Here is a 25,628-nt window from a genome sequence, read left to right as displayed (position 1 = left end):
GCGCCGTGCCCGCCAGTGCCGCCGCCGTCGCCGACTGTGTTGCGTGTGTGCTGCTGCTGTTGACCCCGCGCTTGGCGTCCACTGTAAACATTGCACTGCATACAACAAACTGTTACGTTACACTCTCCTACTTCTTAGGAACCGGTTACTCCCGATATTTCTGAGTGACACGTACCGATTGTGATTTTTGTGTTACCTAGAATAGTTTGGTGAAAATCTAGTTAACTTAATGATAATTGGAAGTGCTTGTGGAATCATTTTATCAGTAGTGCAGTAATCTGTGAGTGGATATACAGAATTTTCTCTATAATTGGATTGCTTTACGGCAGCGAATAATCTAAATTGGTGAGTGTTTGGTTTCTCAACAATTTTTGAACATATTGAAGCGTGAGTCCGATACAACAAAAAGTTGTATCGTATAGGGGGCGATGGAGTGTGCGGGCATTGTTGACACACCTACGCTTACCAACCGTTTTCATTTCCTCGGATATTCGATTTTTCGGTTCAGAACAATTCCATATTGTTTATGAAAAGAAAACGAAAAAATAGAACCTATTCAGACAGATTGCCAGGTGAATTACTTTGGATCGGTTAATTTTTAACGAAATCTCTCAAAAATATCGTAAGCGCGGGTATTTATAGCAGAAACTTTTTTTTTTACAAAAAATATAAAATTACATATTAAACAACATTAAACATTACCGCTTATTTAATCATAATATCAAATGAATAAATACTTACAATTTCAAGTGAGGGATGAAAATTATCCCACTTTAAATAAAATATTCATGGACGCTACAGACGCTGCAGGCAATTTAGTCGTGGGTCCGGTCCGATCCAAAAGCTATCCAACCTATGCCGATGAGGCGTTGTAAAAACGCATATGAAATAAAAAAAATCTCAATACCTTGGCCATAAAGAAACCAGCAAATAGATAGTCTAGGCTATATATTATACTTTAAACTTGCAACTACCTTGCAGCGACATCTAGCGGAGTTAATTATAAGTAGTAATGCACACGAAACTACCAAACTAGAATAAAAGTCTATAAATCCCTTGATCTTAACATTTTCCACTGTTTTCTCAATTCCCTTAGAGGTACAAATTACTGAGTTCATCTTTTCTACGTAAAAACAACATTTTAACGCATGATCGAGAGATTCTTTAACCCGCGTTACTCGTGTAATTATTAAGTAGTAGATAATTTAAAAAAAACCTCGTAAATTTGGTCGTTATAACAATTTGTTGGGTGCATCATTCAATTACGAGTATTTCTTAGTAAAGAAGATTAACTAAACGATGTTGGCAATACAATTTTTAGGATCTTTTATTCAAAGAGTATTTACGTTTACTTAGTTGAATTTGAAACATGTTCGCCGTTTACCCTGATGAATTATGCATCTTTCACGATAACCAATGCTTAAGTGTAAAAATCAATCACGCAAGAACGCTTTTTTTGTTTAAATGTACTGTCACAACTTGAGTCCACTTTTTATTTATTGGACCCCTATAAATCATTTTTGATGACTCGAGTTCGAAAGTTACGTCAATTTAAAAAAAAAGTAACAATTGTTGTAGCGTTCAACTTTATGGTAATTCCCGCGTTTTATGCACTTTGCAGATATTGGTTCATCATTTGCACACAACTTCCCCTTATGGTATTTTAATTGTTCACAATAAACAATCGCAATAAAATTTAATTTATTTCATAGTACAATCTATACTATTATAATAAAGCGTAAACACACACTTCTTTTTTGCCTAAGATGTCAGCAATTACAGCATATTTTTGAATTTTTTTTTTTAATAAAAAGCCCTTAACCTACGTCACGCTTTAGGCTATACATTTTCCCGCCATCAAACTTAGGGCTAAACATTTTGGATAAAAACCCTAATGTGGGAAAGAGACCATAAGTTGCTGTCAACATCAAGGAAGCAAGGTTGTCAAAGTTTGTCATGTCATGTCATTTTGACATTTGCTATTGATAATTTGACAAATGTAAACAATAAAATAAAATTGTCATAATTTCATGTGGATGAAGCCGAACGGGATCAGCTAGTTTACACATAATCGATCAAAGTTGTAGTTTAGTGCAAACAAACACATTTAAACTGACATTGTTTCAATACCCGAATAAACAAAATAGCTTGGAAAAACCATTTGTCCTTATTTTGTAAGCGAACTTAGGTTACGGGAAAACACTATTTAGTCTGAGTAAACCGTTGCTTTATGTACGTCACACTTAAATAGTACACACTGGCGTAGCCGTACCATCCAGAAGAGGTAGAGATTGTCACTTTATAGGTGTGCTGAAATGCCGTATCGAAATTTCACTCTGTCACCTAATTATATTTCTACAACAAACCGGTGTTACTAGTGTTGGATTTCTTTTATCGTACCGTTTATAATGTATAATGTACTTACGGTTTAGTTAAAGAGGATCTAGTGAATGACATTATCAACATCCTGCGTAATTGCGTATGCGTCATATTGTGTTAAGATAGTCGAGAGCTGATGGGGAAGCCAGATGGACCGGACCGAAACATTACAAAACTCCTCTTCGACCAATAAATTAATGTTAATTTATTATTCATTTATTTTTTGGTGCGCCCGAACCGCTTGTTAATGTTAACGATCTCCGCAAGGGAAAATTGAATTTTAAACGGAGAAAGTTTTCACGTTATTTGTTTACTCTTTGTGCTAATAAATGCATTTTTATCATGGTTATGATTTTAGCTTTTTATGAAATGTAAATTTTCCAAAAAAAAAACATTGTTTAAGACCTTTTTTAACCGAAGCTTAAAAAACGATAATTATTCAAGGAATCATATTCCACAGAGAACGTATAAAGAGAAAACTTATGGTAATTAAAAAACTTTCAAACTGTTATCTATGCTTTCTTCTATGTCTCAAAGTATCTAAACAGATATCTTCATTTAGCATAATTCTTCAAGATTAAAAACCTCGGTTCACTGGAGCGTGCAGCAAGATGCGGGGAACTTTGTAAATCTTGAACCAACCAAAGTAATATCACATCTTTTGATCTTTTAAATTGCTATCATATATTAAATATACTGGATTTTTATATCATCTTGATCGTATCGAGTCCCACTGCAGTTTTAAAGAAAGAAATCATAGACTGTAAAACAAGTATTAAATGAAAATTACGTTTGATATCTTAATAAGTTAAGAAAATGTTTATCTTGATAAAGTATATTGTATAATACAAAAATGATTTCTTCTTTAATGAAATTATCATTACGCTTGACGCTTGGCACCCATTCCAAGACTTGTTTCATTACAACTTTATTCACAAACTTTGTCCGCTTGAAGTGAAAAAAATAATAAAAAAATATGACCTTTGTTATGATTAACATCAGCATGTGAGCATATAACTGACCTTTCTAAAAGTAAAAGAATTTTTAAAATCGGACAATTAGTTTTAGAGTTATTTCAATACATACAAAAATACAAATCTCTCCTGTTAATAATATTAGTATAAATGAAATAAAATATACACTTTGTAATTCCTTACCTGTATACAGGTCTCTTCTAGCCACCTAGTACTCTATTCTCAAAAATCCGTAACCTAATAGCAATTAGTTCCTCAATTGTTTTGTCCCTGGAAAAACAACTCCTATTGGTGAGAGTCAAAATGGCGGGTGTACCATAGCGAATAAAATTATACCACTTACAAAAAAAATGTACCTAAAATATACTATTTAGTACCTCGCTTAGAAAAATAGTACATTCTCTATAACGAAATTAAGTTACACCCGCCATGTTGACGTCAATGAGAAGGTACATTTTTTTTGAGCAATGTACTAAATAGTACATTTTTTTAGTAAGTGGTATAATTTTGTTCGCTATAGTACACCCGCCATTTTGTCTCTCACTCCTATTGCTACTGTCATTCATCACTAATTTATAAACATCGATGAAATTGAGCTGTAAGTAATCATAAAACTACATGACATTCAACACGCTTGTATACATAAAGCGCGAATGATACGATGTCTGCGATTTAATATCGTGTCGTATGACAAATGAAGTGCAAATATTATTGTTAATCCGCTATTGTTAAGCGTCTGTCAATCGTTTAAAGAATTATAACTATACTATACGGATATTTGTACATTAAATAGACAATAATTTTATACCCACCTTTTATCGAAGAAGGAAGCAAACGATTTGATTTTAAACTACCGCAACACGTTAGCAAACAATCGCATATCAGAGGTAAGAAATATGGAGACAGATATTTTTTTTAAAATCTTACTTGCTAAATACTGATCCACTGTTTGTATATTCTATTCGTGTAGGAAGTTATCCTCCACAGTTTGGACATGTACGTAGCTAACATTTCACGCGTGACGTCGCCCGAGGCAGGCCATAAATTACGAGCCGATATAGAAAATGCGACAAACTGTCTTTATCGGTGATTCCGTATGCTAACCACTCCGCTCTGAGGATAAATCTCGACGTCACACTTCCTTGAAAGTTATCGAAGCTCTGTTATTTATGCAAAAATGTTTTTTATGAAATGTGTCGTATCAAGTACTATAAATAACATTGATAAATTTCACGATAGCTAATGATGGGAAAAAAAAAAGAATTAACGTTAGGAAGAATAAAACTGATACTAGAATATGGTTCCTTAATCAAAACAACTGATTCCATTAGTATTCTAATTTAAAGAAATCGTAAAAAAGTACGTGCAACAATTGAACTCTTATGGTAATGCTTATGACTAAACGAAACTCTTTTCGGTCTCTTTCTTCTTTTTATCCTTATACTAAATCTCTTTGAGTATACTAACCTAACCTTAGGCACTATTTTTGTATGAAGCGCCTCTCATTTGACCTTTTCAGCGTTAATGTAAACATTTTTTTAGGTTACGCTTTAAACGACCATTACATTATGTGGCCGTCCGCCGCAAGTAACTCGACGCATAGTTTGTCGCTCGGGAATAGACGCTACTAAAACACTCGGACAACTGTTTACCGCCAGAAACATTGCTTAAGTTTGATGGTAGTTGTAACTATCAAAGCGCCACAAATGTCAGGGCCCCAATAAATTGATCCCAAACCAAATAAAACAGATGTATTAAATTTATCAAGTAACGAAACAGTGAAGGATGTAAGTCATTTCAACACAACGTTAAACGTAATAATATATCACTTTGTGATTGTGATCAATCTACGATGGCCGTGGCACTTTCAAGGGGAACAAAGAAAATTACACATTGTTCGATGTATAAATAAATCGATAAAAGCAATCAAATTACCGATAAATTTACTATTTCGGACTGGCGTCGCAAAGAGGGCCTCCTTTGGCACATAGAAATTTAACATACAAATAATATAAATACCATTTACAGACACCTCGGAGCAAATATTAGTAGTATAGTAAAAGATGCAAGAACCAGCTAATAAGTAATCACTTCTGCTACCTAATTACCCAGGACGAAAAGCGTATGGAAAAAAGGTAAATAATATCCGGAAAGAAAATGTGATCAACGCCGCGACACCATAGGTACTACAAATTCAATCGTGATTATTCCGCCTTCGATGAAAATGTTATAACATGTTCTATTGTTCTAAATGTTGCATTTCCCACCACTTCGGTAGGCCCACGTAAAGGTATGCCATAAAAGTTTGCGGTTGGTAGTAAAGAACCGCAGCTTCCCCGGCGTCGTGGGACGGCGCGGAGGCTGGTCACACCACGCTCTCGTGACTCGAATGTCAACCGCGTCCATATTCTGTATGTAATTACACGCCGTCATGTCACGTCCGCGAAAAATAAATCAAGCGAACTACTACGTAATTTAATATTGTAACGAGGTTTTAAAACTGCTCGCTCATGTTATTTTTGCCAATAATTAATGCACTTTAGTTAGTTAAAACACGTCATTAAGAATGTAGGTTACCTTTATAGGTAAAAATTGTTTGATATGTTTAATTTGGGTTTTTAAAATTATTAACTAAACATTATTTTTCCTTGATTATTTTCTCATTTTAGTGAACAATTATGTAACACATAAATCAATTAAATAACTTATTATTTGAAAATTCACATTGAACAGTATTCAGAAATGATTACAAAACTCGTTTTTCATTACCCAATTTATTTAAAGCGAAATCGATTCGATGAATACATTATAAGTGTTTTGATGACCAAACTGGTGTAGGTGCCTACTAATTGAATCGTTAACAAATGCTGAATTAATAATATGCTTTGAACTACTTGTATTGTATATTTTTATGTAAGCAACAAGGATACGGAGCATTAGTTTTGTAAACTGACCACCGCCTTACATTGCCAAAAGCATTAAACATTCATACCAGTGTCTCCTTTACGTCTCTCCTTTCGTATTCAATGTTAGAAATCACGACTTCATACATTGCCAAAAAACGTTCGTATCAAAGCCTGATTTCGCAAGTAATATTTATTTTTTCAAATAGGATACTATTTTTGAAAACAAAATCGTCCGGATGTAACGTTACTTACTCTTTGCCTCTCACTTCAATAAAAGTTTTACTTTTTTTATTTTCAAAATTCAAGTAATTTCATTAGAAAATTATTATTATTAAATAAAATTGGCAAAGATCAGCCATTGCCTTCCGCTACTCGATAACCGCTCGTTTGTTTAAGCCAGTAATTGCGTGGGTAGATCCAACGCCGATAAATTGCAGGTTCGCGTAATATATAGCAAGGGAATTAACACTAACAGGTTACAGAGCATGCTGCTAGCTGCTAGCTACACTGCGACACTGGAGCACTTTACACAAAGCCCCGAGCGCAAAATATAGACGCGGCGATACCATCCCCCACATTATGTTCATCCTTTGTAACTCTGACGGTACAATGGCCTGTCTCCTCTTATATTTTCAACCCTTTAGCCGACAACCCATCTAACATGTAGCTTTAGAATAAGCATTGATTTTCTATCTAACCGTACTTTATCAAGACTGCACATATATCTGTATCTAGTCCTAATATTATAAAGTGGAATGATTTGAATTTTTGTATGTAGTCGATTCACGTAAAAACTAATGGGCAGATTTTAAAAATTCTTTCACCATTATTAAGGTAATTTATCTGTGAGTTACATAGTATATTATATTTGACGTGAGACGCTTATGGTGACACTGTTAGATAATAAAAATAAATCACAGTAAATGATAAAAATTTATAAGTTTTTTCCCTAGGAAACTCAAAATGCAATTCGCTATCTTGTAAACAGATATAAATCTAATAATAGCGACCAAGTGCCAAGTTGTTTTTCCCACGATAACGAGTAATGTGGCTAAAGTAAAAAACTAGAATGTGAGAGTCGGGGCCTGTTCTGACGCACAAGGAGCCAGCTTGATGCATATTTCTTGCATCTCGTATCTGACGCAAATTATTATCACCACTCTTGTTTTATCGCTATTTGTATATCTGATGCGTATGCCTGTTTTATTTTAAAATATCCGTATTTAATCGTTTATTAACAAACTTTGTGCTTTTTGCTATCACCAATGTTAATATCTATCTGCCAACCAAGGTCGTGTTGTATTTATAAACAAAATCATACAAATGAGGAATTATTTTGTTTATATCATTCTTAAGTCGCTCATAAACATTCATTATCATAACGATACGCTTGAGAAATATAACAACGCTTGAGAAAATTTATTGTTATTAAATAAAGACACAATAACAATAAAATAACACAAAACAGTCAGACAATAGTATGGTTAACGATATACTAGTGTTTAATTTAGCTACAAACTAAAGTACACAGTAATTGCTAAATAGATGCAAAAGTATGCACATTCGATACCCTGCGTTCACATACGGAGTGCTCGCTCTAAGTGACGTAGGAATAACGGGGGAAACGTAGGTGTTAAATGCATTCTCAGACATTGCAATTTGCCCGGAGATTAAGCCGGCAACATCTGGCTTGCCCAGAATTATACTACACAATTTATGAATTTGCATTTTATATCTGGCATGCGCGTAATTGATACTTAACCTAACATAATATTTGGAAATTAACAATTAGTTCAAGAAATAATTAATATAAAATAAAAAAGAAACAGTATTTTTTTACATCACAAAAGAAGAAAGCTATATGACGCTACCGAATTCCAATTTGCTTTTAGATATCGTCAAACACGAGGTACCATCAATCAATACAAATATAAGGTCTTAAATCAAACGTCCATTGTTACAGGCAGAAGATGGCGTGTGTGGAGAGGATTAGGCACTAATCCAAAATGGCCGTCGCCCGCGCGGTCTTGCTCCTGTTAGCGTCGACGGCGCACGCCTGGATGCCGGATGCTAATGCACGGATACACGTTAAATACGGTAATTGATACCTTCACATATCTCACTCTGAGTACCATTTGTACTTTGTTCCATGTGTAACTAGCGACCCGTCTCGGCTTCGCACGGATGAACATTATTTTTAATATGTTATAACAATATTAAATGCTTACTTTATTCATGGACTAGTTTTCGCCCGCGACTCCGTCCGCGTGTAATTATTAAAATCAAAAGCAAATAGCCTATGTGTTATTCCAGACTGTTTTCTACGTCTATGCCAAATTTCATCGAGATCCGTTCAGCCGTTTAGACCAGAAACTCTAACAAACATCCATCCATCTATCTAAACTTTCGCATTTATAATATTAGTATGATGTGACACTGTTATGATGCAAGACAATAATAAAACAGTCTAGTAGTTTTTGCGTTCATTTTTACAAACTCATAAATATTTTCTATTCATAATATTAGTGTAACACATTACATCAATTTCATTTATGTAAATTAAAGTATCTACTTGAGGATGTACTTGTGAAATAAGTGTGATATCTATTAATAGTATGTATGTGTATAACGTAGGTAATCAAGAACCGCAAGTATGTATTCAAAACATTGTCCTTATTTAAGCAATACTACCGAATTCTCTCAAACAGCTATGTTCTAAACAGATGTATCTATTTTTATATCCCACTTCCTGTGTGGTATGGGATTAAAAGTCTATAAAAGTTTTTAAACACAAACACCGAAAGTTTGTTCACAGTATATATAAACACAAGTTAACTTAATAACACAGAAAAGCCACATTTAAATGTTCATAATAAGTGTGATCATCATTATCCTAAGGGTTAAAGGGGAGATCTTTTACGTTGCCTACCATAGAGACTTTACGTATTAAATTCCATGTTTTAGACATAACGTATATATTGGCTATGGTTTCATACTTCCATGGTTGGCAAATATTTTGCAAGTTTATCTTAATATTTTCTAATAATAGTAACGTTACGCTAAAGTCATTACAGTATCTTAATATTACGTGCTGTTAATTAAAAACGTAACTTAATGTATACGTTTTGAATCCCAATTACAATTAAATAATTTATTCCGCATATATCAAAGCAAATCTTTACTATTTTCAAAGATTAAATTAGAAGTTTTATAATGAAATATTTTCTGGCTTTCATTTAAGAACGTGTAGTATGTAGGGGACGGAATGTAAACGTTTATGCAATAATTTTCCTCATACGTGCTATGTGCAGAATTTAAATGGAGTAGGCATTTCTTACGTGGGTTAACACTGCAGGTGCAACATGGCTGACAATGTTAATCGTGCGAAACACGCGAGAATTTTTCGAATAATCGTTATGAAATCGTAAATTCTTATTGCTGTTTAATCGCATTACAGAAGGGCTTTGTCCTCACTTCCACGTAGGTCTGGGTAACGCCATTGTAAACCTACCTTTATTTTCACATTGGCTTTGTATTTTTAATAGGCTTTTTCTAAGGATTACTTCGTACATTCATACAGATATAAACTTTAAATTCCATAAGTTGATTTAAAAACACCATAAAAAATCACTATAGGTTGCTCATACAACCTCGACTTACATTATAGCTATCGTTGTTCGTATAAAATCAATGCAAATGTAGTTCAATACTGTTGTGAACATCGCATTATCATAATAATTAAATTGGCAACAAATTGATTGCAGTGCGTAACAGCTCGTGGCGGTGAAAGCCGTAATCAAATTCAGCTTGTTACTAGCCAACGGCCGCCGCGCGACCTGCAATGCTAAGCTGGTCAGGCTAAATCTGTATAATCCACGTCCAATTACCACGAATCCTGTTAACTCTGCCAGGATCGTAAATGTATTTACTACGTGCACCAACAAGCGCTGTAATGCTGTCCTATAGCTTGTATTATGCTTAGTTCATTGGCGCCTCGCTAGCGTCGAAGCCTTTTGTAGGCATTGAGTTAGCTTTCAATAAGTTACAGTAAATCTTGTTAATACCTATATTTCTACATGATTTCACCTTTCATTATCTTGGAAAAAAACTTAAAAATGACATGATTAAGTTCTTGGTAATCAAACTTCATACTAATACTTATATAGTAAATGCGAAAGTTTAGATGGATGGATGGATGGATGGATGTTAGAGTTTGTAGCTAAAGCGGCCGATCGGATTTCGATGAAATTCGGTATAGATGTAGACGATAGTCTGGAAGAACACAGGCTACTCACTTTTGTTTTTGTTTTTTAATACCACGCGAACCGAGGAGCGAAAGCTAGTAAAACATAATCGTGTTCTGTTTTTTTTTTGTTCTTGGACAACTTCTATTCCAACATTCTTCATTTTGTTGCATAATTGTAATAATCATTAACATTCAGAAGTAATTAAAATAAAAGACTCCATCTGAGACGTTTAAAACTACTTCGCTATGCAAATGGCAGTGACAAATGACAAAACATCGAATTTCACTCGATACAATACCTCGCGACCCACTTTGCATTAATCACCGTGAATAATGAACATAGTTTTTGCAACAAATACGTAATGAACTACGAAGAAGAATAATTTTAAAGTCATTTAAATATACTTCGTATAATTATTAGCGGAATTGTAAACCACTAAATAGGTCACTTGGTCATAAGTATATAAGCGCATTCCATACTTAGCTACCATAACCCGGTAAAAGTAACGGACATTTTTGATTATCAGCCAAGACTATCGCGGCCACAACCTTTAGTAGACGCACCTTAACATTCTCAAATTCAACAATTTTATACCATTAGACCAAAACATGGAACCAACAGTGGGTTCTTCAGTTATGTATTCAACTTCCTATGGTATTTACCAAATAATTGACGTAAAACATTTTCTCAAATTGTATAAATAAAATTAGATGAAAATATTAGAGTTTTTTTTTACTAATATACTGTGTTTTAAGATCCTGTAATGGAATTTTTTAACCTATATCCTCTTATAAAATTGATTCAAAGATATGCGTTAGCTTGGATGTTAGCGCCGTTTCTAAATATATCTTGAGTGGGTTGTATATTTAGGGACGCGTTCTTTTGTTTCAGGCGAGGAGACTTCAGAGCAGTTCGTGGGCAACTCGACAGCGCCTGATCATTTTCGTATATTAGACAAGGATGATTTCTCGATCATCGTCGGTGGCAGGTGAGTTGAGAAAGTACTCAATTATTATCATATCTCATAAAGAAGTAATTGATTATAATTCGTTATCACGTTTTAGATTAATGGTTAAGCCACCACTTATACTTTTATTAAATATTCTGACCTGATATAAAATCAACAAACACATTTTTTGTGTGTTTTAATTGGTTATAATCGAAATCGGTCATGAGTACAGTATTATCATTGACACTGTTACATGTAACGTTAAATATTATTTAGCGCAAAATACAATGTTAAAAAGAAACATGATTAACAATAGATAAGTTAATAGAAAAGTCGATCGATTTCGACATTAAAAAAGTGCTTTATTTAATTGTCTTTTTAATTTTTTTGTGCATTACTATGGTAATAAAGATAAATGTTATATGCACTGAAGTATTGAAAACAAGATATATTGTTACATCAATTATAATATACCATTACATATTTATTCAGGTGCTCAAAACTCCTTGGATGTTATAATTTTTCAAATAATAAGCCACCTACGTAAATTGAGGATGACGAAATTAATTATACCCATTTGTTACAGAAACGCCGTTTATAATCTAAGCCTGTACGATTTGTCTGAAAACGTTGATCAGGTAAGATTTAATACCACTTATTTATATTATATTAAAATTATTTATATTATATTAATTATAATATTAATCGCACTCATAGTCGTTAATTGACCACACTAAATCTACACCTAGCGACTACGGCAGTTACTTTTTTGTTGGTAAATATGAATAAATAATTGATTCCGTAATTTTAAATATTTATAGTTGGTTATAAGGTTCGTATGTAGAGGTCTTGTGGATGTTTTCGTCAAACAAACATGGCTGCAGTCACGGCCACCTTAGGCTTATAACAGTGCTAACGACACTTACCATCTTAAGTAACCCATATATACTCTCAGTTTACTAATTCGAGAACATTCTATGAAGCAACCGTTTCGTTATGATATGTTGACTGTTACGACTGTAACATTGTCCACTGAAACCCACAGGTATTATGTATAAAAGTATATTGTTATCCTCTATTCCTAAAGGGTATGAAAGGGATAACAATATTTTTTATGTAGAATACACAGAACTGCGTTTGGAATGAGACAATTTTTTATCAAACGTTGACAAGCTTTATCTGTTATTTGCCTATAATTTGGAGCATGATAAAGGTGTGACTACTGTACAGCAATTCTATATCAAAAAATACTCGAAATTGATGACAAAGATTAGCCTGTTTTCTATTTTGTATTTTATGAAAGACTAGCTTTCGCCCGCGACTCCGTCCGCGTGGAATTTAAAAACGTAAAAGTAAGTAGCCTATGTGTTCTGCCAGACTATCCTCTATATCTATACCAAATTTCATCGAAATCCGTTCAGCTTTTTAGGCTACAAACTCTAACAAATATCCATCCATCCATCTAAACTGTGATAAAAAGTTTCAAAGTGCTAATATTCTAATAAATTTTTATTTTAGAAATAGCGGTAACATGTCTACACTTGTAATTTTTAAAGTTGTACTCGTTGTTATACAATAAGAGTCGATCCATTTAAGTTACAAATGTATTGCTTAATCGTTACTTGAACTTTATAAAACAAATTAGTTTAAAAGCAAGAATTTTTTATACAAAGTAAATTATGAATGGATATAGGAATGTGATTCATCAGTATTACCTACATGCAACATGTAGGGCTGCCAATTTATACTTACATAATTTAAATTAAAAGTTAACCTTAATACCTGCAAAAATACACCATGACTCTTTAATGGATGACGAAAAAAGGTTGTTTTTCACATAACAATATAAAATAAAATACCAATTTTACTTTACTTAATTTCACAATTTGGTCTTAAAACTGATAAATCGAAAAGGCCAAGAATTTGTCAGTTCTTCGTTCATTTGAATCAATTCCAAATACATGTTAAACCCTTAGTCCGAATGCAAATATGCATCATACAAACCAAAGGTTGACAGCCCTAACTACATGCATGATTGTGTTTGTTCGCATCATGCTTTAATATATACGCGGAATTCACTGCAGCCGTGATTGTAGCCATTACGAGTATTTGCAAGTCAAGGAGGATTTAAATATACTTCTCGTTCATGATGTTATACGTACCTGTAGAAAATTGATAAAGTCGCTAACGTATTTTATAAAATGTAGTAATTATTTTAATGATGGATATAATAATGTCCTTTTTTATTCCGTTATGTTGGTATGTTTTACGGTTTACTCGGTTAATAGATACAGATATAAATTGTACGTCTTTCTATGTAACACATTTCTGCCGGGATTTGAAATGTCACAGGATCAGTCGCTAACATGTCACTGACAAAATAATTCACGCAAAATTTACTTATACGAAAAATACATTAAAAAACAAGGGGATGGGCATGACGTCAATACTATGCCAGTGGCAATTATAATGATTTTCTTTCTTTTTCATTCAGATGTTAAATTGTATATTGTTTTACAATGACAAATGTGATCAGAAACCTTGTTACAAGTTGTATAACAATTGTTAGCATGTAGCGATATCTCTGAGGTACAATACTCTGTTCAAATTGCTAAAGTTACATTACACACTTTTGATGAACGCGCACGCGATAGTTCGCCTACTTCTTATTCACGACGCAATATAAGTTTTTAGATTAAATTAAAATTGTATGCAAATTGTTGTTACCTTATTTATTTAGTTGTACCTGACCTACATTGCTCTTGCACGAGTTTCGAGTCAAAAAGTTAGAGTGCAAGTAAAAATTTGTCAAAGGTATTAATTATAAGTTAAATTATTATGTATGTAAAATATTTACATAGAAACCACATTCATAATCGAGATAAAATGCAAACGTTCCCACATATTATGTATACTTGTTACTCTAATCGGATTTTTTATTTTATTTTATGACTTTTGTAAAGTAAAATATTTCGACGGCTATGTATTTAGCTATTACTGTAACATACATAAGTATAGATCTTTGGAAGTCATAAACGAAAGGGTTTCGCGAAGCACTTTACCCAATGGGGAAAGCAGAATTTTTAACCTTTCACAGAATGAGGAAAAGCGGGCCTCCTATAAGTGTGGGGTTCCAAGTAGTTTTCCCTCCGCCCCTCGCAAAAGCCATCTCAATGTTTAGATTGCTCTTATAGATTAGATCCCTAAACGCTTTGAAGTACGAACTATGGTCTAAAAACATTGCTAGCTTATTTGAGTGCTAATTCAAAAATCGATTTAGTAAATAATTCTTGTAAAACAATATAAAATAATTGTAATTGTAATTCTTATACAACAATATAAAATAATTTATTTAGGCATTTTAGATAGTGCTCAATTTTTTTTGTTACGACCAAAATATATATAATATCAGAATATTTTTACAAGATAATGAAAATCAGACATCTCGACTATAAATCGGTCGCATCGACACAGATCTTTTATATTGATGTATCCAATATAGAATTCATAACATATTCAGAACCAACAGCGTAGTTTTAATATCGGACAAAATTAATGGCATCACAAAATACGCATAAAAATACCAAATACACGAGCGTCGGGCTGTTGGCACGCCGCCATGTTCCACCAGATATTGGTAAAGTTTACTCGTCACAGAACCATATTTCGTTACCGATACTTCCATTTCAGGCACCGTAGAAAATTGGGAATATTTGTCAGTCTGTAACGAGTCCGAGTAATTGTTTACATCTAAATAATTTTACTATCAAAGCAAACGTTGAATAAATACAAGTATTTTACGAAATTATATACCTACTGTAAAGTCACAAATTACGGCTAACAGTTACACAGTATATTTATTTCAACAGTTCCCTGTGACCTATATCCTTCACAAGTAAATAAATGACAGTTTAGTACAAGGGCCTCGTTAGGGTTGGCATTAAAAATGAGTCTCGCAGCTTGGTCGACTTCCTGTAGCCGATTTCAAGTGAACCGTGTCGGCGCGGCGTGCCCGCCGGCTTGTGAAAGTCAATGCATGTGCGCGTTTCTCGCTACAAACAAACCAGTATTTTCAATGACTTCTCGAATTAATATGCAATTTATTCGCCACAATCACTTCTTATATAGAATAATCATTTAAAAAAATTACAAACCTTTCACTGTTCAAGAGGAAAACGTGCACTTTTCAGTCGTATCTCTTCTAGTAAATTAAATATTAGTACAATACAGTAAGTATTTTTAATAATTTAAATTGTCCCTTTGCTCGTAGCGTCTAGAATGGCAGTCAACAGACGCGCACAGAGAACTATGTCAGTTAAAAGGCAAATCATCGGACGAGTGCCAGAACTACCCGCGCGTGGTGGCGCGATCACACGGCCGCTTGCTGGTGTGCGGCACCAACGCCTTCAAGCCGCTCTGCAGGCGATACGACACCTCGCGACAGAACCACCGCCTCGAAGAGTTCGACGGCTCAGGAAGATGCCCATACGACCCGGAGCATAATTCCACTTCTATATTCACTGGTAAGAGCAAACTTTATTTTGACAAGACAACTCTTAACATTTCATTTGTTTATTGACGTTAGGAACTTTATTGTCAACTAAAACAAATTCAGAAGTGAAAATGTTGCGATATGGGTCTCCAACTTTGATCAACAAAGTTGCCATATTTTTTTATTTATTTTATCAAGTACAGAGTCTCTTCCGTCATATGTATGATTAATACTGTATGCCTTCTCAACTTCATTCATGATTTGTTATTATAATTGTTACACTATAATCTTTAATATCTGACTCACCGATTAATTAACATACAATTCTGTTTTCAATTTGTACTAAAAGTTTTCAAAGCAAAAGTTAACACATTCCATGATTAAATCGGAAAATGTAGAGGTATATGAAAAGTTATCTAGCACAAGTTAATGAGTTAACCACAAACCCGGAGCAGAGAGCGCACGATTCTCCAAATTGACTACACCGTTACTCTTAATACGCTTTCTTATAACTCATAACGTAACCACAGAGGCTAAGTCACTCTGGTGGTCCTCATACCATTACGTAAAGTCACATTAAGCGCTTCAAATTATCCTAAAAAATACGTAGAGTATTTTCGTAATCTCAATTAGATACAAAATTAGAGAGAACGGAATAGTCTCTCATTATCTATTTCCCATACTAATTACAGGTTTGAGTGGACAAAAGGCAAGAACACCATATCCAGCTGACAAAGAAACTTTGTATCAAATCCATTGCTTACTATAATTTGCAGACGGTCAATTGTACACTGCGACGGCAGCTGATTTCTCCGGCACGGATCCCCTGATCTACCGCGAACCCGTGAAGACAGAACGCTCAGATCTCAGAATGCTCAACGATCCGTCATTCGTCGGAGCAATCGCTTCCACCAGCCATGCCTACTTTTTCTATCGAGAAACCGCCGTGGAATACATGAACTGTGGAAAGGTCAGTGTACTTCTATCTAATGCCAGTTCTAAAAAACACGATATTGTATTTTGCAGCTGTGCGATAGTGAATTGTTGTGTATAACGCGCAGTTTTATCTTACAGGCGGTGTACTCGCGAGTCGCCCGGGTCTGCCTCAACGACAAGGGCGGACCACACACTTTTAGCGAGCGATGGACTTCCTTCCTTAAGACGAGACTCAATTGCTCCGTGCCTGGGGAATATCCATTCTATTTTGATGAAATACGTAAGTTTCTTAAAAATAAATTATTAGTTACACTATTTTTTTGAACAAACAGTAAAAACTAATAACCTTTTACAGAGGCAACGACTGAATTGATCAACGGAATATACGGTAGTGGGAACACAAGGAACGATATAATATACGCCGTATTCACGACGCCGCAAAACGCGATAGGAGGCTCCGCGGTCTGCGCTTTCGCTATGAGAGATATATTAGACGCATTCGACGGACCTTTTAAAGGACAAGAGAGCATGAATTCAAATTGGTTGCCGTTAGAGAAAGAAAAAGTACCACATCCTAGACCTGGCTCCTGCGTAGAGGATAGTAGAACTCTATCCGATTCCGGTGTAAACTTCATAAAGTCGCATCCGTTGATGGAGAAAGCCGTACCTTCGTTTTTAGCACGGCCGATACTGATCCGAGTTAGTTTACAGTATCGGTTTTCAGCGATCGCCATCCATCCTCAGGTGCAAGCTATGAATGGAAACAAATATGACGTGATGTACATCGGTACTGATGATGGGAGGGTTATTAAAGCTGTGAATGTGGCTGCGAATGATGGCTCTTTCGATGCCAGCGTGGATGAATCCAGTAGGAACCCAGTAAGGACAGCGGTTATATCGGAGGTGCAAGTTCTGCCGACCGGGGTTCCAGTGAAGCAGATGCATGTCGCGCTAACTACGGAGAAACTGATTGTTGCTTCGGGCGATATTATCAAAGGAGTTTCTTTGTCTCATTGCACCAACGTACTATCGTGCAGGTAATATCTTGATTTTCTTCTTTAACTTTGCTAATTTTTCATTTAATTGCCTTGTTGTAGTCTAAATAATCCTATTGTCTGACTCCTTTTTTCATTCTAAAATATAAACAGATAAGAATACAATTCTCGTTATATTTGTTATTCTTTGTATACTTTGTACTCGTTAACAACGTCAGTACAAAGGAGTGGCTTATCATTTATGATAAACGTACTCTTAGTCATTAATATAATTTTTTATTGATATATATGCAATGCATATTACTCAATTACTTATTATAAAATTAACATGGTCATAAACATTGCTTTAACAATGAAATTTGTGTATCCCATGGGAACCGTAACTAATTCCGGGAGCAAAGTAACCGACTTCTTACGACTATCCTCTACATTTATGCCAAATTTCGTTGAAATCCCTTAAGCAGATTCTACAAACACTAATAACAAACTATTCAAACTCGCATCTTACTAATATTATAAATGCGAAAGTTTGATAGAGTTTGTAGCCTAAACGGTTGAACGGAACTCGATGAAATTTGCCACAGGTGTAGAACATAGTCTGAAGAAACATATGCTACTTACTAAGTTTTTTTGTCTAATTCTACGCGAACGGAGTCGCAGGCGACAGGTAGTGTTGGACGGTTACTTTCGGCCGCCCCGGACTCTGGAGGTGAAGGGAAGGGCTATTGAAGCAGTTTATTCACATATTCAATTGGTATATTATTAGCATAAAACAATCACATTTTATATTTAATTAAGTCTTATGTTTTACATACATTTTTCTTGTTTTCGTTCTCATTCTTATTATTATTGTAAAACAGGGAATGCGTGTCGCTGCAAGACCCGCACTGCGCGTGGGACTCCAAGCAGCAGCAGTGCTCGTGGGTCGGCAACCGACAGTTCCCGAACCCGGAGCGCTTCCTGCAGAGCGTGGAGCGCGGCGCCGCCGACGTCTGCAACAAGCTGCCCGCGCTGCTGCCCGAGCGCCGCCACAACCTGCACACCTTGCACACCCAGCCCGCGGACGGCGCGCAGCGCGACCTGCATAACGAGATACTCATAGAGGTCGTCGAAACTAATGTCGTCTCCGAGGACAAGGCGACAGACAATCATAAACATGAGACAGGTGAGCTAGACTTCATACTTTTAAAATCTTTCTTATTTTGGGGGGGGGGGGAGGGATTTTCTTTGTCTTAATTAAATAGCTGGTGCAAGAATTAAAATTGGTCTAATAATTTTTGGTATATTACAAGACTATAATGAAATAATATAAATAATACGCTGTTCTAACTACATATGTAATGTATTGCAGATCTGCTGACTGTGGAGGCGGCTGACGGCAACATCTACAGCGCGCAAGCACTGCTGACGGCCGTAGTGGCCTCCTGCCTCGTCACCCTCATGCTGGGCTTCGTCATCGGATACCTCTTCTCCAGGAGGTTTCGTCATCCCTTCTTCGCGGACACCTCGCCGTTCAATGAACAGCACAACCACTTGAACAGGTATACTTATAAATGAAACTAAGTAAATAACCACATTATTGTGTTATTGAATATATGCTTAAACAAGTTGCCACATACGAAATCAAAAACAGACTTAATTAATTATTCCAGACTACGATCCACTTTTATTTCAAATTTTAACAAAGATATATCCAAACTATCACATTCATAGTAAGACTATCTTTCGCTCACGACTCCGTACGCGTGGAATTAAGATGAACAAAAACTAGTAGCCTATGTGTCCTTCTATATTCTACATCTATGCTTAATTTCATCGAGATACGTTCAGCTGTTTAGGCTTCAAACTCAACAAACATCTATCTAAACATTTGCATTCACAATATTTGTAAGATTTCCAATCTTCTATTTCAGGCTAAGTCCTCTGGAGACTCCGTTAAATGTGAACTCCGGGTACATGCCGCCCCGGTCCAAGAACGTCAATATGGTGGCCAATGTAGGGCCACTCGTCAAACAAGACAACCTGCATTTAGAGCTGGGCAAAGACCGCTCCCTGGACATGAGAAACTCCACGGAATCCCTCGACAAGGACCTCAAGTGCGGCACGCTACAGAAAGTTAAAAAGACATACATTTGAAACCAACAAACGGTGTATGGTTCCATTAGGAAGTGATAGTGACAAGTGGAGGTGTTGCGAACCGCTCGGACTTAGTGTGACGATTTTTTAACTGTAAATATATCGCTCTCGAGTCAAATGAAGCCGAGATTTGACCTTCATTTGGAGACCTTGGTAAAAACGTTATCGAATATTCCGCGTGTGTACGAAAAACTGATAGTGAATCAAGAAAACCAAATAAATTGGTGTGTGAACATTTGTATAGTTGTCTATACCTGTCCACCCTGGGACGGTGGTGTGAGGACTTTGTGACGACACTGTTTGAGCAGTGTAGGATTGCATTTAGATATTAGATATTAACTATAGGAACAATTTCCTTCAGTATTTTAATCCAATATTTACATCTCATAAAACTATTTATTTAATTGCGATAAATATTATAATATTGCAATTAAATAAATAGTTTTATGATATGTAATGAGAATATTGTGTGAATATTTAATACTGTTTAAATTTACAAGATATTATAACTGAAAGTGTTAAAAATAACACAAAACTACTAAAATCAGGATCAAAATGGTTGGTCATTAAAAGGTTTGTTGAATTGTTAAATAAAATTGAATCTGTCCTTTGCTAAACAAACCCTGATTAGCAGTATTAAATATTCACTTTTTACATTCCATGTTAAAACTAAATTTTTAGAAATAGTCAAAATACTGTTCTTTGTAAATATAATAAAAAATTTGTATATAAGATGGTAGGAGATTGAGGTGGACATAGTCCCATTGGACACTAAGTGAACTTGTTTGCGTTGGCAATGTTTTGTGTATAGTTAAAGCATATATAAAATATTGCAAAGCAGTACTAGCTCAAACAGCTGTGGCCTGTAATGTTTTAACAATTATTTTAAATTTGTTTTAAAGGATTTATGATTAAATAAATTGCTGTGCTAAGTGCATAGTGCCTTGTAGGTTGCCAATTTAGTGCCTAATGTATTTAGGATACAACAAGAGTTATAATAGATGTTTAGTAACCTGTTGTATTATAATTTTTTTAACAGAATTGACTATATGATGTTGGTTGAATCCGCTTTGTATAACATACCCACAAATTGTAAGACTGTCTACATATTTTATTTCCATATATAATTACCGCTCTTTCCCGCCACATATTTACAGTATATTTTTTTCTTTTTATCTAACAAACATTTCGTCGATCTACTATGAGTAATTCGATGTCTGGTATTTATTCTTAAAAAAAATTATTGAATAACCCTGAATGGGATTATCACTAGGCTGAAAAAAAACCACCAGAGATTATAAAAAAAATTAAAAAGTGTTCCCACCGTGAAACAAATCAAAGTTTATTTAGTTAAGCCGAAATTGCTTGTATCTTTCCTGTATTTCTCACGAAATTATTTTACTAGTTTAATTGTGTTTTGATATGCTTTCCTTGAATGTTGTAAAAATAATTGTTTATATATTTTATAATAATAAATATTGAGAATGTGTATAAAAAATCTATTACATGAAACATTCAATTTTCATTCAAAAGAATTGTACTTCAAGATTATGTATTATTTATATACTTTATATTAAATAAACCAATTTAAATATTATCAACTCTTTGTTTTCAATTCTCCCTGTTACTAGTCTATTTTTATCGAACTGATGCCACCATTATGATGAAAATACCCAAATAAATTTATTGCAGTGAAATTCTGTCATGCATTAAAACAATACTTTGACTAAAATACAAAGAACATTTATTATTATCTAAATAAGACTAGATTCAGCTTTATCAAAATTAAGTTTCTTACACAAAGAAAAATATACAGTTGTCATTTTTACCAATCACAACAATATAGTTATGTATTTAATATTGTCCTAAGAGCTATAATCATACTGGGGTTGTAAATCGCATTGGACACCTACAATCGATTTTATTTTAAAATTTGGCTGTGTATGTGTTACCTTTGACTGATAATCTTCAAGTTAGAAAACAAAAAAAAAGCATATCACGAACATGTATAAAAATATTGTTTGGATTCTTTTAATATTCTTCCCCTTTATTAAGAAACACAGTATAGTTTGATTTAAAATATCAGGCTTTTATGGGTTAATTGCTATCAAGATAATTAATATAGTTACAAAGGTATTGACGCTTTTCAACTGCAGTCGTAACAATTTCTCTATCAACAATAATATGATCATCACAAATTACAGGCTCATGTTTAATTTGAGAGCATCCTTCATGGAGTATAACAAAATTATGTAAAACACAGGCAGCAAGGATAATAGTGTTATTAGATTCTTGTTTGTTAACATCCAAGTGGTTTAATTTCTTAAAACGATCTTTCAACAATTCAAATGCATGTCCAATGTAACTGCGAGCCTTCCAATGCACCTCATTAAATTTAATTTCTTCAGTTGTCAACAACTCTTCACTTGTGAATGGTGTTATGAGATTTTTTCTTAACCTATAATTTGAATCACCTAGAATATGGTTTTCAAAATCAATGAAATTTTTAAGTTCTTTAGAAAGCTGACTCTGTCTGAAAACTCTACTCTTTCTAGTGTCTCCAATTTTTCCTATGTGAACATCAAGAAAGCTCAGGGATTCATCACAGACAGCTTGCAATAATATTGTTTCTGGAACATTCTTTCTGGTTCTTGTAGATCCCACTTTGAGTCTACAAGCATCAATAAAACCTACACAGTTTGGAAATTTATGTCTACTATTTATTTTTACCCTGGTCATATGCTGTTCTTTTAAACACGGCCAATTTATATAGTTATATCTTTGCTCAGTAACTATTGTGGCTATTTCATAAAAGATGTAACTTATAGAGGATTTATGTAATCCAAACAACACACCAGTCTCACTAAAAGAGTAATCACTTGTTAGAATCCACAAGAAAATGTGGACTTTTTTCTCTAAGGGAACATTTGTACAGCCAGATTGGATTTCCATCAAACTGTTTATCAGGGCCTGAAAAAAGAAAAACACCTTAGTCTATTCCATATAAAAATTAAGAAAACAATAAAGAAGTAGACTTTAAACAAGAGATAGAAATGGTATTACCTGTACAGTAGTCTTTTTCATTTGATATTTTTCGATATAATCCTGTTCAGTAAATTTAACAACAAAATTTTCGAAATAGGCTTTTACATCTGTTACTTCTGATTTTTTCTTAACATTTTGTATATGATCTTGCATCATTTGAGTGCTTTGTTCTTTTATTACGAGTTCATCAAAACAGCTCGTGTTTTCATTATTCTCGTTAACAACGTTGGCTACTGCGACTACTACTTTGTTCAGTGTGGAGACAGTATCGTCCAAAAATAATTCCATGATAAAGTCTTTATCGAAATTCATTTTAAATTCTATAATAGTAAGGTTAAAATATCTTATTTCATAGTGAAACAAAAACTTTGAATCTTGTAGTCCTTAGCTTGACCCAGATTTCTGTACATGTTCTATCTGTATACATATTTATACATTTGACTCACTAGGCCTAAAAGGTACACTAAATTCACACATTCCCAGCTTCATAAACCGTCGCAAAAGTGCACCAAAAACAAAAACAATAACTACGGCGTTATGTCACGTCATTATCAAATGTCAAACAATCAATAAAAAACTTTTCGACATTGACAGTTTTTTCTTTTTATATTATTCTGCCATCAACACTCTAATGTTATTACTATTTTCAAACGCGTTTATTTTTTTACTATAATATGCGGTTAACGCAATCGGGACGTGGACGAATTTTGATAATGCTTTAATTTTTATATCTCTGTAATTTTAAATGCTATAATTTTTGACTTCAACTTGTTTAATTTGACTATGTCAAGTGTCAAGTTGACAAATGGAATAAGTAGATTTACAAAGCGACAAATCAATGATCTTTGAAATAGGTTTGCTTTAAAATATTATTACAATTACATTTATAAACATACTCACCGGCTTAAATTTGAAAAATCACAGCATTACCTGTAAGAAAAAATGGCTAAAAGGTCCGCTTCGGCTGCATTCGACACCGAAGAACCGACTCAAACAGTGCGGGATGGGAAAAAGCACTCATTAGACTCTGATGAAGAAGACAGTGGTGCAGAAGAAGAAAGAAAAAACGTACTTAATGCTGATGACATTGAAGGAGAAGAGGAAGGAGTAGCGGGATTGGAAGGTGAAGTGAGTATGTTGAAATCAATACAATTTTGTCTAAAAAAATGGCAGTTGTCGACCTAGCTGCTACAGTCTGGCTTCTGTTTTTGGTTCGTTGGATATAACAAAAAATTTAAATATCTTTATTTCTAGATCACAATAACCCCCTTCAACATGAGGGAAGAACTTGAGGAAGGACACTTTGATACAGCAGGGCACTATCATTGGAAGAAGGAGAAAGAGGTTCGTGATGGCTGGCTTGACAACATTGATTGGGTGAAGGTTAAAGGTCGGCCTGAAGACAAATACAAAGTTCACAAAGATGGTGATGATCCTTATGAAGATTCAGATAGTGATGATGGTGTAGTTGAAGAAAAATTTGATATAATCAGTAATTATAAAGAAATTCTACAGCATATGAAGCCAAAAGAAACTATTGCAAAAACAATACAGCGCCTTGGTAAGAATTTGACCATTCTTATAATTTTACATGTTCATTGTTCATCAATATACCCTGTATATATTGTCTTATTATATACTCTAATGTATTTCAGGTGCAAGTTCAAAAGTAACAAGTGCGGAGCGCTGGAAACGAAAAAAAGCAGGCATTGTTGATGAAGGTAGCCAAACTGTTACAAGAATAACTGAACTTGCCAATCAAATATTAACCAAAACCGGGAACATGGATATATATCAGGAAACATATGAGAAAATCAGCTCTATAATTAACAAAGATAATAAGAAAAAGGATGATTCTGAATTAGATATGTATGCTGACGATTTTGATCAGAAAGAAAAAGAAAGTATGAATAAAAGTGTACCATCAGAAAATAATGAAGATGATGGACCTGAAGAAGTTAAATGGGAATTTAAATGGAAACAAGACGATGATGAGTTATCAGGACCTCATTCCACAGAACAGATGCACAAGTGGTCTTCCGAGGGTTATTTCAAAAGTGGTGTATGGGTTCGGAGACATGGCAAAGAAAGTCAGTTTTATAGTTCCAATAGAATGGATTTTGAGCTTTATATGTGATCTACATTGTTATTAATTTTAAGGAAAATATACATATTATGTATAAATTTTAAATCTTTTAATAATCAATTAAATTTTTAACTTGAAAAACTCCGTTAATTATTTTTGTAATGATGAAGTCTCACTCTAAAATAATGAATACAAAAGATTAAAACGCCACTTTTTGGACGACATTTATTTATTAGCACAACATTCATATGTAAGTATATTTTACATTCATTATTGAAAAACATAAAAAGTACTGGAAGTACAAGAGATCACAGATAAAATAAGAAAAAATGTACACCGAAATCATTGGCACAAACCATGTCTATGGTCTATAATTACAAAACACTCCAAAAAAACTTCTAAAAGACTTTAATAATTTATAAAGGTATAAAAAACAATAAAACAGGAACTGGATATGTTAATTAATTTTATATCTATTGCAAT

At 34.1% G+C, this 25,628-nt stretch overlaps 3 protein-coding genes across 4 annotated transcripts; 2 read left to right on the top strand and 1 right to left on the bottom strand.

The window, feature by feature from the left end:
• On the top strand, positions 1-21,601 carry LOC106100598 (semaphorin-1A). The gene is made up of 11 exons (XM_013279519.1): positions 1-345; positions 8,223-8,356; positions 11,398-11,494; positions 12,042-12,093; positions 15,726-15,978; positions 16,724-16,917; positions 17,022-17,163; positions 17,239-17,920; positions 18,739-19,043; positions 19,230-19,419; positions 19,792-21,601. The coding sequence occupies exons 2-11, from the start codon at positions 8,266-8,268 to the stop codon at positions 20,012-20,014; spliced, it is 2,229 nt and encodes a 742-aa protein (XP_013134973.1). The 5' UTR covers positions 1-345; positions 8,223-8,265; the 3' UTR covers positions 20,015-21,601.
• Positions 21,602-22,049: 448 nt separating this feature from the next.
• On the bottom strand, positions 22,050-23,578 carry LOC106100599 (putative nuclease HARBI1). 2 transcript variants are annotated; one of them, XM_013279521.1, is made up of 3 exons: positions 23,078-23,578; positions 22,870-22,984; positions 22,050-22,488 (listed from the first exon to the last, which is right to left on the bottom strand). In XM_013279521.1, the coding sequence occupies exons 1-3, from the start codon at positions 23,369-23,371 to the stop codon at positions 22,112-22,114; spliced, it is 786 nt and encodes a 261-aa protein (XP_013134975.1). In that variant the 5' UTR covers positions 23,372-23,578; the 3' UTR covers positions 22,050-22,111. The 2 variants fall into 2 exon arrangements, with proteins under 2 accessions (XP_013134975.1, XP_013134974.1); XM_013279520.1 differs by having other exon boundaries at positions 22,050-22,984; positions 23,078-23,576.
• Positions 23,579-23,864: 286 nt separating this feature from the next.
• On the top strand, positions 23,865-25,236 carry LOC106100639 (CD2 antigen cytoplasmic tail-binding protein 2 homolog). The gene is made up of 3 exons (XM_013279582.1): positions 23,865-24,187; positions 24,314-24,620; positions 24,715-25,236. The coding sequence occupies exons 1-3, from the start codon at positions 24,002-24,004 to the stop codon at positions 25,194-25,196; spliced, it is 975 nt and encodes a 324-aa protein (XP_013135036.1). The 5' UTR covers positions 23,865-24,001; the 3' UTR covers positions 25,197-25,236.
• Positions 25,237-25,628: the final 392 nt, after the last annotated feature.

The sequence above is a fragment of the Papilio polytes genome, unplaced genomic scaffold (assembly GCF_000836215.1).
Source record: "Papilio polytes unplaced genomic scaffold, Ppol_1.0 DF824047.1, whole genome shotgun sequence".
Taxonomy (NCBI): Eukaryota; Metazoa; Arthropoda; class Insecta; order Lepidoptera; family Papilionidae; genus Papilio; species Papilio polytes.
This window is presented reverse-complemented; position numbering and strand designations above follow the sequence as displayed.

What these genes read in the sequence shown, in the direction of transcription:
- LOC106100598 (XM_013279519.1), top strand. Translation starts at nt 8,266, where the DNA reads ATGGCCGTCGCCCGCGCGGTCTTGCTCCTGTTAGCGTCGACGGCGCAC. An exon ending in ATTCTATTTTGATGAAATAC is followed by an intron (nt 17,164 to 17,238) that starts GTAAGTTTCTTA and finishes AACCTTTTACAG; the next exon opens with AGGCAACGACTGAATTGATC. An exon ending in ACCAACGTACTATCGTGCAG is followed by an intron (nt 17,921 to 18,738) that starts GTAATATCTTGA and finishes ATTGTAAAACAG; the next exon opens with GGAATGCGTGTCGCTGCAAG.
- LOC106100599 (XM_013279520.1), bottom strand. Translation starts at nt 23,371, where the DNA reads ATGAATTTCGATAAAGACTTTATCATGGAATTATTTTTGGACGATACT. An exon ending in TGAAAAAGACTACTGTACAG is followed by an intron (nt 22,985 to 23,077) that starts GTAATACCATTT and finishes TTCTTTTTTCAG; the next exon opens with GCCCTGATAAACAGTTTGAT.
- LOC106100639 (XM_013279582.1), top strand. Translation starts at nt 24,002, where the DNA reads ATGGCTAAAAGGTCCGCTTCGGCTGCATTCGACACCGAAGAACCGACT. An exon ending in TAGCGGGATTGGAAGGTGAA is followed by an intron (nt 24,188 to 24,313) that starts GTGAGTATGTTG and finishes CTTTATTTCTAG; the next exon opens with ATCACAATAACCCCCTTCAA. An exon ending in AAAAACAATACAGCGCCTTG is followed by an intron (nt 24,621 to 24,714) that starts GTAAGAATTTGA and finishes AATGTATTTCAG; the next exon opens with GTGCAAGTTCAAAAGTAACA.